At 36.8% G+C, this 12202-nt stretch overlaps 1 protein-coding gene across 1 annotated transcript in view; it reads left to right on the top strand.

Annotated features, from left to right (window-relative positions):
- Nucleotides 1-6311: 6311 nt before the first annotated feature.
- LOC104525876 (ral GTPase-activating protein subunit alpha-1-like) overlaps nucleotides 6312-12202 on the top strand; it is a gene marked incomplete at its 5' end in the record, with an annotated part of 57690 nt that continues 51799 nt past the window's right edge. The window contains 4 exons of the mRNA XM_010169152.1: nucleotides 6312-6422; nucleotides 7423-7491; nucleotides 9307-9441; nucleotides 10191-10374. Of these exons, the coding sequence (XP_010167454.1) occupies nucleotides 6312-6422; nucleotides 7423-7491; nucleotides 9307-9441; nucleotides 10191-10374 (499 nt within the window). The remainder of the gene's footprint in view (nucleotides 6423-7422; nucleotides 7492-9306; nucleotides 9442-10190; nucleotides 10375-12202) is intronic.

The raw sequence follows: 12202 nt of genomic DNA, 5'->3' as shown, positions 1-12202 counted from the left end.
CCAGCCCCTCTCTTCCACCCCTCCCTCTCCTTCCTCCCTGTTCCAGTGTGGGTCCTTCCACTGGCTGCAGTCCTTCAGGATAAGCCTGCTCCAGTGTGGGCTGTCTGTTGACTGCAGTTCCTTCAGGAACTATCGAGTGCTGCAGTGTGGGATACTCCACAGCTGCAGTGTGGATATCTTTTCCAGCGTGGTCTTTTCCATAGGCTGCAGGGGAATCTCTGCTCCAGGAGAGGTTCCCTGGAGCATCTCTTCCCCCTCCTCCTTATCTGACCTTTGTGTTTGCCAGCTGTTCCTTATTCCCATTGCAGAGTGGCTGGAACCTACTGTTCTGGCATGGGGCAACCCCTAACCTCTTCTCATGAAGACCCCCCTGTAGATTCTCTATTACCAAAACCTTACCATGTACACCCAGTACAGATCCATACAAAGAATCTGGAGTGCAGAAGCGTTGGAGTCTTTACTGTTCCAACACTTGTGTCTCCTGTCTAGGCTAGCTGTGGATGCCAAGGGAAGTCACATTCCTCAAGAACCAGCATCCTGAGTTCCCCTGCTCTGATTAATAGTACTCATAAAGCCTCCACGGTACATTCTTCTGACACATTGCAAAAGGGAAAGGCCAGGATAGAGAGGAAACGAAGGGATCCCAGTTCTGTGAACCATCTACCATCATATGAGAAAAATCTGTCCCAGGCCAAGTTGCTGCCTTGTATTCTTTGGCTGCCAGACTGAGTGGAGCATCCGGTGTAAGAGGTGGACAGGGAATAAAGCAGGAAGGTGACAAATGCAAAGGCCAAGCAGAAGTTTCCCAAAGCTTCTCGTGCTTCTTGCTCACCTGCCCTCTTCTTGTTCCCACCAACCAAATCCCCGTGACCTCACAACATTCGGTGCCTGTTCACTTCTGAGTTTGAGCTCCATTGCGTTATGCAGTGTTGCTTCTCATCCCTGGCCAGATGCTGAAAGAGAGATGTCAAATACTTATGCCACATGCATGGAAGTGTTGGAAGGTGTTTGATTTCCTTTGGCTAAATGCTCTTCTATGGTCATTCCAGGACATGTCATTCAGGCCAGACCTGTTAGAAAAAGATCTGAATACAAAGGCAGGTCAAGAGTTGTCATCAAGGTTTATGTGAATAAACTACCTGTTGAACGGGAGTAATGAGAATTCTAATTTTGGTGAAAAGTAAAGGGCACCTGGTTTTATGGCTGTCATTAAAATTTATTTCCCAGTTTTTATGAAGTATACTATAATGCTGGGTAATTTTGCAATTCTTCAGAAGGATTTAACTTTTCCTTTTTAACGGGTGCATTGGGCTGGCCCCAGCTAGTGGGCAAACTCCCATACAGGTGCTCACTCACTTGCCCACCCCCAGCAGGAGAGGGAGAAAACAGGAAGGACAGCAGTGGGTCCCTGACCCCTTCCCACAGAGGCCACCCCTGCTATCAAAACCTTCCCACCTACACCCAATACAGTGGTGCTGAAACTAATTTGTAAGATAGAACTTTACGGTCTCTGGCAGTTACCCTGCAATTCTGTATAAACACCTTCACATTAAGTTTTTGAAGTCTAGGATGACTTACTGTTTCGGCATTTGCTGTTTTGATTGAATCTGTTAAACGTAGCTAGTGCGCACAGTGATTCTCACCTGGAAATGCAGCTTGCTTAGATATAGCCAGTTCATTGCGGTGCAATGCCTGTAAAATGCTCCTGATATAAATGAGTTTTTCTGGCATTTGTCTGCCTTTCCTTTTGTGAATGACAGTTTTCACTATTCTGAAACTAGTCTCACTGGATTTCAACTCTGGTTGCAAGATTTTGTATTGATGGTAGTATATCAAAGGTTTATGCCTTTCATCATCTCTGTTAAAAAGCTACACTTTTTTGACTTTTTTTTTCCCTTGGTGAATGTTTTTGTTACCCTACTTTTTGCAAATCTTTTTCGTATTTGGTCATATTTTATGGAATAATTAGAATAGTATAAAAAACATTTTATTTTATAGCATTGTGCAAAATTGCATGTTTGTAAACAATATCTTCAGCTTTTTAAATATTTCCCAGTTTATTTTCAGAACCTTTCTACGTGCTCTTTGTTTACATCAAAATTCAATGAATAGTCTAGTCTTTCTGTATGTACACCCTGATTTTTATCGGCATATATATCTGTTATACATGGCTTGTGTCAGATGCTGTGAACTAACTATTCTTTTCAGCAATGAGAATCTGAAAAGTATCTTAGCAAATCAGCTGATCACATCCTGTGAAGCAGGATTTGAGTCTACAGCTAAAATGGGTAGCTGCAGGGCTTTTAGTATTAGACTCTAAATTGCAATTTCCTGTTTTGCAAAATCACATTCATCCTTTACAGCTTCACTAATACTCTCTTCCAGGGTTTTCCCCTTGCTTTTTAATATCCCCTAACTATTGCATTTTATCAAGTTCCCGTGCAAGTTTGGTATTAGGCAAATGATGCTGTTTTTATCTTCTGCAATTTATCAGAGTTTGAACTATTTTTAATCCTGACATTCACTGTGATTTCTCTTATTTTTCTTTGACATATTTATTAAACCAATTATATGTATCTCATTTATATTAAACATAAATTACTTCTTGAATGAGAAGACAAAGATCTTTATATTTCTACTTTGCTTTGTGTTGGCAGAAGCATCCAGAGCACGTTGGTTTTTCTCCTGTTCTGAGCAGTGGTATACATTCACAATACAGTTTAATCATGAAATGAAAAATTAATAAATATATCATGGGAGAAACAAATTAGCTCTAATTTGTTACCTAAGCAATCTCCTGGCTTCCAGGTAGTCAGAGATTTGAACTCCCAGAATGGATTATTTTCTTATTTTCAGGAGAAATGAATGGATAGGGAGCTATAGTCCTAGTCCAACTTACTGATAAGTACAGTTGAGCAAATAGCACTGAATAGAAATGTTAGCAACAATTATATGCCTATTGCTGTAATACAGAAGCATATTCAGAACTGCAGTCCCACACTGAACATCGCCAGCACTTCTCCCAGCAGTGTGGCGGTACTGCCATATCTCTGTTAACCTCTGCTGAAGTCTGAGCGCCAGGGATCCTGACCAGCCACCCAGACCCCCCTGCATCTCATCATTATATTATGCTCCTCTCAAAAATGCTGCTGATACATGTCAAAATTGTGTTGTACTGGCTTAGTTGGACAAGGGCTAAACATAAGTTATTTGCAAGTATGGACAAGGTTAAACTATTAATGTAACATCCTGAAAGCAATGGACCCTTGCAAAGATGAAAAGTATGGTAAGACTACCCTTCCGAGAAAAACCCTCAGAGCTGGGTACCATGGCAAAGAGTCAGTTCATTGAGAGCTTTTTCCCCTCCTCCTCATTGAGTAACTTTCAAAAGAATACGTCCACAGTTACACTACTAAACATGAAATCATATAGAAGTACTGAATGCTTATGCTTTATAACATACAGCGTTTTCCAGAGATAGAGAACGACAGGTGAAATGTTTGTAGCATCACACAGCTGCCTTCATGCCACATCTGAAGGCTCTTGGAAAAGAAGTCAGAACAAAGCAGCTCACTTGAAAGGAGTGAATTGTTTTGATATCCAACATAAACTCAGTGTTGCTGCTTGAGTTCAGGAAAGTGTCCTTCCAGGACACACAGCTCTGTAAGTGTCTGTTCTAAAGTGTCTGTAAATTATTTTGAAATGTGATATGTTGACCATGCTGGGACAGATTTCTGAAGTAGATGAAGGGTTTGATTAGTTTGGGCCAATCCCCATATTCTTGATCAAAACTTCCTACTTGGTACTCTTCCCATAAATAAAAAAAATTGAGTGCACAAGATTTGAATTTTATTCATATTCATTACTTTGTACCCTTCAGCCTTTCTGTGAAATTTATGTCACCACTGACTTTTGTTCACTTTCTTACATTTAAAAAAACAAATTAAAAAAATTCTCTTCAACCAGAGAACAGAAAGAGATTAACTAATGTGCATAAACCAGCACTAGAAATCATTGACTTGTCTTAATTTTAAAGCCTGGTGATTCTCTTTTAAAAAAAAAAAAAAAAAAAGAAAAAAGAAAAAAGAAAAAAAAAAGAAAATGCTCCCTTTTTTTAAAGTAATGAATGGCTGATTATTCAGAGACTCTGAAAAGTCTCCAGGCCTTTTGCTCAGGTAATTTTTTCTTAAATTCAGTGATCTGGATACTCTGTATTAAGCTACTCTGGTTTGTCCACCCCTTTTGTCCTCTCCAGTGACTTTAGGGTTTTCCTGCAAGCTTGTAAGGATGTTTCCAGCAATCTGGATTTGGTCTCAAGTTCTGTAATCAAATTGTTATGCTTTCAGTTCTCTTTAATTTTTTGGTAGTCACTCGAGCTTGAACATTAGAATCTGTACCCTGCTTACTGTGCTCTTACAGTGTACTTTCATAGCATGGAGAGAGGCTGTCTCATGAGGGGTAAAAAATAATGGTGTTCTTGTCATAAGCTCTGAGAAGACTTGCAGATGTAAGATGTCTGCTGTGTTTTAGTTAAAGCCAACAATAACATGAAGCTGCATCCACTGAGAAACAGGTAAAGTCAGAACAAGAATTAACTGCCCTGTGTAGTCTGGTTTCCATCTCTGCGTCTGACTTATGAGAGCCATTCATAGTCTGTCTTTATACTTAAATAGATACCACAAATAAAAGATGCTAATTAAAGCTATGTACTCCATACTTTTGCTTCTGCTTGTACCTTTCTTTTCAAGACTTTAAATGTAAAAAATGATAGCTCTACTTTGATAAGAAGCTGGCACAGGACAGAGTTTTCTTCCAGTGTATTTTTCACCTTAAATTTTTGCCATTCAAAATTTTGTCTGAAATTCTTAACTTTCTGCTCATGCTTTATTGCCCAATCATTTCAGCTTAAAGCTTCATTTTTTTATTTTTTTTTTTTTTAAGATTTGTGAGATATACCCTTCACTGAAAGTTTAATAGAACTGGACTGATTAAGAAAACAGTCTAAGAAGCCAAGAAATTAAATCTAAGTATTTTTGCAACATAATTACCCTTTTCTGAGTTCAGAGGTAGATATTTAGCCACCTTGGAGCACCTGTGACAGCTTCACTGCTAAGTAAAATAAGATTTAAAACATGTAAACTACTTTTTTATTATTTTAATAATGCAGGAATTCTAATGTCAGTCATCTTCATTGGAGAAATAGAATAGGATTTTTCATTATTAAAGCATGAATTACCTACTTGTTTTCTGGGTTGAGATTCATCATTCATATAGTTTGGAATATTTGTTTTCAGTAAAGACAGAGTATTCTCTTCAAAAAGAGCATATTTGAAATCCTTCTCTTGGGGACATTGCATGTAACTTTTTCTTCTGGGTAGTTTGTGCTGTCTTCTGAAGTCTGTAGTTTTGCTGTGCTAATAACCCTTTTGCTCAGATTTGTAGGGTTTTTTATGTCCTAGATGAATAAAATTCACATGTAAAATTTACTTTGTGCTTGTTTGGTGCACAGCTTAGTGTTCTAAGGCGAGTGCAATGAAGGAAGAAGCCTCAGTTACATGTCCTATGTATTAACAATTTAGGGAAACATATCCCTGTCTCTTCCTTTCTTTGTTTTCCCCCTTAGGAGTGTAGGGCAGCGTGTGCATCTGCTCCCAGGGCTGGGGACTAGTTGTACAAATGCATTCACTTTTGCATTGACCAACACAATAACTCAGTAACTGTTGAAAGTAGGCTCCAGTGCCACAATGTTCTGCCTTTAAAAGATAACAGAGAAAAAGAGAAATTAATAACAGGAGCCAAGGTGCCTTCATTTCCATTCAGACAAGTGCTGTACACAGCAATCACTAAAGAGCAGAACTGTTAGTCTCACTGTAAGTACATCTTGCATTTTGGATATGTGGCTGTTGACCTGCCTTAGTTCTCAACAAAGACCTCTGATTTCAGAATTGGATGCTTGGGTTTTTACAGTGATGCATTAATAGTAATAATCATTAAGGTAACAAGAAATGAATTTGTTCTTCCTGGCTTCATGATACTGTACTACAGTCTGAAGTTAGCTAGGAGACTCCCCTCCCCTTTCCATTGTTGTGTGCGGCTCCCCGATTGTGTGTCCCAAACCTTTGATGTTAGCTGCTAACATCTGGATATGACTATAAAATAATTCCTGTTAAATTTTGTAAATTTTAGTTCTGTTCCTCTGATAGATAGGTACATAAGGAACAATATGTGTAAAACGGTCACTGAAGTTCCCAACCGCCTAAAGTATGTGAAATCATGTAGTCATCGTTACTGTGCTGTGTTCTCTTTTCTAGTTTCCAAATAAAACAGTAGCCCAAGTTGCCTGCAGTATGCTGAACATGCTGTTACATTATGTACATAGACTTCAAGTGTATCAAGCTGATTCACCTTTAAGAATTATACAAGTAAGTAATTTTTTAAAATTTGACATTTTTTTTCTTATAAATGCAACAGTAAAATGTATTTCTGCGAAATTAAAATACCAGAATATTTACAAGTCTGTTTCACAGAATGTTGAATTAGTATAAATATAATCTTACTGAACGTCAACAGTAGGCGTTCATGTGACACTTACTTGCTGACTCCAATATTAGCATGTGAAATGGCTCTATCATGCTTATTTTTTCTCAGATGCAACTATGTTATTATATATATGAGAATGTTGACAATAAAGTCAAAATTTTTAAAAAATATTAAATATCTTAAAATATTTTTATTTAAGTTAGTGATGAAGTAGTTACTTAAAATACAAATCTACAATTGTATTTTGCATATCTGTATATATGAAAAACATATAACACTTTCCATTAAAGTGTTTCAGTATAAAGCAAAAGTAATTTTTTTGAATACACGTTAAATAACAAGGAAGTAGACTATGGCCTCTGTGAGTCTGAACCACAGAGAAAAGATTGCAGACTCCCAGGTAACCAGAAAAAGAATTGTGTGGAACCTTCTCAAAGGATATAGCAAGCATTTCTCTGCTCCTCTGCAGTCATCTTGTTGATTAAGTAGAGGCAAGATGTTTACAGATTCTAGTAGTTCTGAGAAATAATGGAGCTCAAATAGCCCCATACACAACCCCACATCAGACTCCTTCCTGCACCCTACAAGTGAGTTGAATCAAATTCTCTTTATGCATGAATATTTGGAGTAGTTGTGTAATTTCATTGTCCATAATGCACCTACATCAGTCAAGCAGAACATATTCCATTGATGTCTTCTGTGCAATTCAATTTAAAAGATTTTATTTTTTAAAAAATGTGTCAAGGAATAGTGTAATTTGTCTTAAAATAGCTTCAATAGAATTTAACCATAAATCTATTATTGTGTCACATTTACCCAGTTAAAAATTTATTTTAAACTTAAATATTTAAATATTTTCAAATTATGCTATATTTTCCCCAGATTCTCATAGCAACTATTACCCATCTGCTACCCAGTACAGAAGCTTCCTCTTATGAACAGGACAAGAGGGTAAACATTTTTCATTTATTTTTAATGTGTTAATTTAATTGGAAAGGCATTTGACATAGCATTTGTGCAAATATTTAAGCTGTACCTTTAAGTAGGGATTCACCTCTTTAGGTATAATATAGTCTTCTTAGAATTCCAGCAATATTCCTTATACAAGTGATTTTCTGAAGTTTTTGTAGGAAAATATGCATTTAAAATTAATTGAGATTGATTGTTTTCAGTAATTGGAAAGTCTTCTTTTTCTTTATCCTCAGTGAACATACAAGCAAATGAAGTAATGTAGACTTTTCAGACTTGTCTTACAGTCAAAATATATTCACAACTTGTAGAGAATACCTTTCAAAATATTTATAAGATTATGTTTTTTTCACTTTCTATCCTAAGTACATTCTTGAGCAAGATAGCCTGTAATCTTCAGATGAATTTGATTGTTGTCATCCTCCAAAACAATTGGCATCTATTCGTATTTTCAGTGAACCTGAGTCCCGTAGCTAAGACAGGCTCTTTCTTCACCTGATACTCCCAGTAGTACTTTCTGCCTCCTGAAAGCTGTGTGTCATCTTAATTATTTGGCTTTGCCCTGGGACTGTGGGGGACAGTGGTCATTTAAACTTGGGCGCTTTGGTGCAGTTTGTTGCTGACAGGGCTGTGGGTCTGAGCCGCCCGTTCCCACGGGAGCTGGCATTCATGGCAGGCTCGGTTGGGCCTCCAGAGCTCCGTTTGCCTCTCCTCTCTGCTTGCGAGGAGGCAGTGTTGCTGTATCCTGACTACAGCAGTATACCAAGCTAGCCATCTTTCCACTTGAGGTGCTGCCCATAAATCAGTAAGTTTCCCTGTGAACTAATGCTGATCATTGTACGTCAAATATCATACCAAAACTTGGCTTACCTAGTTTGGCAAACTTAGGCCTAATGGGACTTAAAAGTATCTTAAAAGTTGGTTTAATATAAGAATACTCAGAGCCCTTCACCATTAGGTTTATCATGTGGTCCTCTGAGAGACAAACTTGTATTGTGTGAAATAAGTGTGAAGTTTATATGATATTTCTTAGTAAATTAGTTAAGTGGATTTTCTTTGAGAGGTTTTTGTGTGACTTGGAAAATATTTTAGAGAGTCTTGCAGCTATTTATCTGAATTGTTTCTTTTTCCACAGCTAAGCTTTATAAATTAAAAATAATTATTTGAAGCCAGTAAGTTATTAATAATTTGGTGTGTATGTGTGTCTTAATCTAATTCTGCTCTACAGTCTTTAAAAACATCCCCTAGAGGGAGTTGGTTCTTTTGCTGACTGAGTAGCCTACAATACAGAAAGCGTTTAGATTTCTTTCGGATGGCTCCTGGTGCTGCGTAGCGTTATTGACATGTCGTGGAGGAAATCCTGTGTTATTTCTAAAGCACTAAATGCAGCTGAAATAGTTCAGTTTTGTGTGATATTTGATTCACTTTACAATGAGATTTATGTGCAGAATGGTGCATCAGCATTAATTCATACCTGTTAAAAAACTGCACCCCACAAATCAGTTTTGAAAAATCATAGGTATCCTCATAAGTACAGTGTCTGCTCACAGACTTACCATGATGAGAAACTGTTGTATGGATGGTCTTTGTTAAATATCTCAGTAGCCTATGTTTTTACTGATGCTGTAGGTTTTAAAGATACAGTGTGTTTTAAACAAGTGTGACCTGCAGTTACTGCAGAAGGTTGACTCTACTGAATTGAGAAAAGAAAGTGAAACAGAGAATTAAAATACAGTGATAAATGCGAAGTAGCAGATGCTGTTTCAATTGATTTGTAACTGAAAGTATTTGTTCCAGTTGGTGGTTTCTTTACTTCTTTGCTTATTGGATTGGATAATGGCCTTGCCATTAAAGACCTTGTTGCAGCCTCTTCACGCTACAGGAGCAGAAAATGATAAGACTGAAAGATCCGTTCTTAATTGTATATATAAGGTACATGTTTCTTTACTCACTAAATGAGAATTTCTATGTATGGAGGTAGCATCAGTTTTCATGGAAATGAAGACAGAACTTTTCTGTAAGCTGGCCTCTGTTCTACTGCTGAAATACAGAGTGCTGTCTGTGTTCTTGTATGTTTTACTGTAACTGCTTGATCTTTGGTATGTTTGAAATTGTTAATTTTGTGTTGCATTTTGTGATGTTTAACCAAGTTATTTTTTGTATGCCATACTAGTAGTAGGCATTTGTGTGGTAGAAGACCAGCTATACATTTAAGACAAACAAGGAAGTAGCTTTTTTTATACCAAGCAATTTTATTTAGCAATAAGCAAAGTAAAAAGCACTAAGTTATAATTGCTGTCTGTAGGGACACAGAACAAAGAGAGGTTTGGGGTTTTTTTTTTGCAAGGGAAGGGGATTAAAACCTCCAGCAGCTTAGACATAGCATATGTAATTAAAGGATAGGAGATCTAAAAATAAAGGTAGCTTAGTGATTTATTGTAAGTTTTGTTTCTTGTTTCTTTATTGTTAAATTCCACTTCAGTATAGACACTGTGTTAATAATGTAATTTGCAGACCAGGGTTTGTTTCTGTAAACATTAAACATCTAAAATTTTCCCTCATTTTGTCCTGCCTACCCGGTTCTAACAGGTCAATTTAAAAATGTAAAAAACTTCAATTTTTATAAAACTATCAAGCAGAATTTCAGTAGCTAATGTCATTAAATTCTGGTTTTGTTCTAGGTTCTGCATGGATGTGTCTACGGATCTCAGTGTTTTAGCAATCCTAAATATTTTCCTCTAAGCCTTTCTGATTTGGCATGTGTGGATTACGATCCTTTTATGCATTTAGAAAGCTTGAAGGAACCAGAACCACTACATTCTCCAGACTCAGAGAGGTCTTCTAAACTTCAGCCGGTCACAGAAGGTTTGTCACTCTGCCTAAATACATTTTCTTTCTAAAAGATTTTATCTTGGTTTCCAGTATTGAAGTATTTGTCTAAAGCATGGGTTTTAAATTATACCTAGACGCTAGGTAAGAACCATTAGTATGGAATGAGCTAACATAATTTTGAGCAATTACTGTTTGGATAACTGAAATAAGAGTCTTCTGAACAACTTGAAGATCGATTTGATATGGATTCGTCTGTTTTCTGTGTATCAGCAAAAAGTGCTAAGTACTGCAACATGAATAAATGTTGCTTTTCAGTTTGCTTTCAGTAAATTAATTCATGTGTTTCAGAATTTTGCTTCTTTTTCTATTAATATTTTGGGGTTTTTTTCCTGTCTGAGCTTGCAATATTGAAAGCTTTCAGTTAATATTTTATAGCCTATCATAATTTATTGTCAATCTGTTTTCACTGTTTAAAACCACAGAATTATCTAAAAAGAGAAATTTTCTCTCATCTGCTTAGAACCTTAAGAGACCCAGAATTAACAGTTTCTTCAGAAGTTGAAAATAGAAATAAAGAATCAAGGAAGTAAGCTGCAGAGGAGTAGTGTATATTATGCAGTGTATCTTGTAAATATCAAATGGCTACGTTGGGAAGAAAATTGAAAAAGACGAGATTAATACTGATAGCAGAAACTCTGTGTAGCGCTATTCTCCCTCCATATTAAGTTGTTCCATTTAGGCTTCCTTAAAGGTATTAAGAACTAGATAAATGCAGAAGCTCTTTGTAGCAGCTGTGTGCTAACAGCAGGTGATTTTGTGGTCTGTAGTGACTACGTGCTGTTTTTTATGTAGAGAAAATGGCTAATCATTGTGCCCTTGTCTAAGGCATGCTTCATCATCCTCAAGTACTTTTTTGGCCAAAGAATTCTAAACATAGAGCTGTCCTCTAATAAGCTCAGTATTGGATTGAACAAGTCTGATCTGAGAACTATTGGCAGGAGGAGCTGTAATTATTAAATTTACTGAAGAATGAAGCAAGGTACTATAGTTGGCTTTTTGTCAAATGGCTGTGGTCTTATTAGTAAAAAGTAATCATCTGCTGGGTCAGAATGAAAGAGGCTTCGAAGGATTCATTCTGTCCTAATTACAGTCTCACCTATACATATTATGTAAAGCTAATATTTAAAGCATTTGCCAAAATTAACTTCCACTGCATGTTCTATTACAGTGTAGTGAATTGTAGTGGCTTTTTATGCCTGGCATCTTTTGTATTCTGTAATAATCTGTAATTATGGGTTAGCAGCAAATGCTGTGTGGCTTGTTTAATCTGACAATCTGAAAAGACACCCCTGAATAGATTTCTCTTTAAATGAATGTAGTTGCACAAAGCCTTTGCATCGATATCTTCATTTTGCATTTCTGTACGTGATCTGTTCTTTTATGATTTCTTATTAAATTTCTAAATAAAAGTAATTTCAGATGTTCCTTTTATCTCTCCAGATGAATTAAGGAAGCCCCATATGTTTTTAAAGTTTCAGGGCTCTGGAATTGTAAGTCAGATCGTGAAATTTAATTGGCAAACTGCAACATTATAATGCAACCCTGGTCTTGCAACCTTGGCACTTCTAGTCCATATTGCCAGGCAGAGAGTAAAATTGGCAGTGCTTAACCGATTGCACAGCATCTGTTCTCCCTGGCCATTGTTGAGTGAAAGGAGTAAAGTTAGTGGATAAAAACCTGTCTGGGATTCAATCAAGACAGGGGATCAATTAATGCAAGCTAGCAGCAGAGCAGTATGCCAGTGAGTCAACCTCTTTTTTTTTAGTAGAGTAGAAGTGCTATCGTGATACCTTTTTTGAAG

Source organism: Antrostomus carolinensis, unplaced genomic scaffold, assembly GCF_000700745.2.
Source record: "Antrostomus carolinensis isolate BGI_N321 unplaced genomic scaffold, ASM70074v2 scaffold37825, whole genome shotgun sequence".
NCBI classification, from domain to species: domain Eukaryota; kingdom Metazoa; phylum Chordata; class Aves; order Caprimulgiformes; family Caprimulgidae; genus Antrostomus; species Antrostomus carolinensis.
The sequence above is the reverse complement of the archived record's forward strand: the minus strand, read 5'-3'. Positions and strand labels throughout refer to the sequence as shown.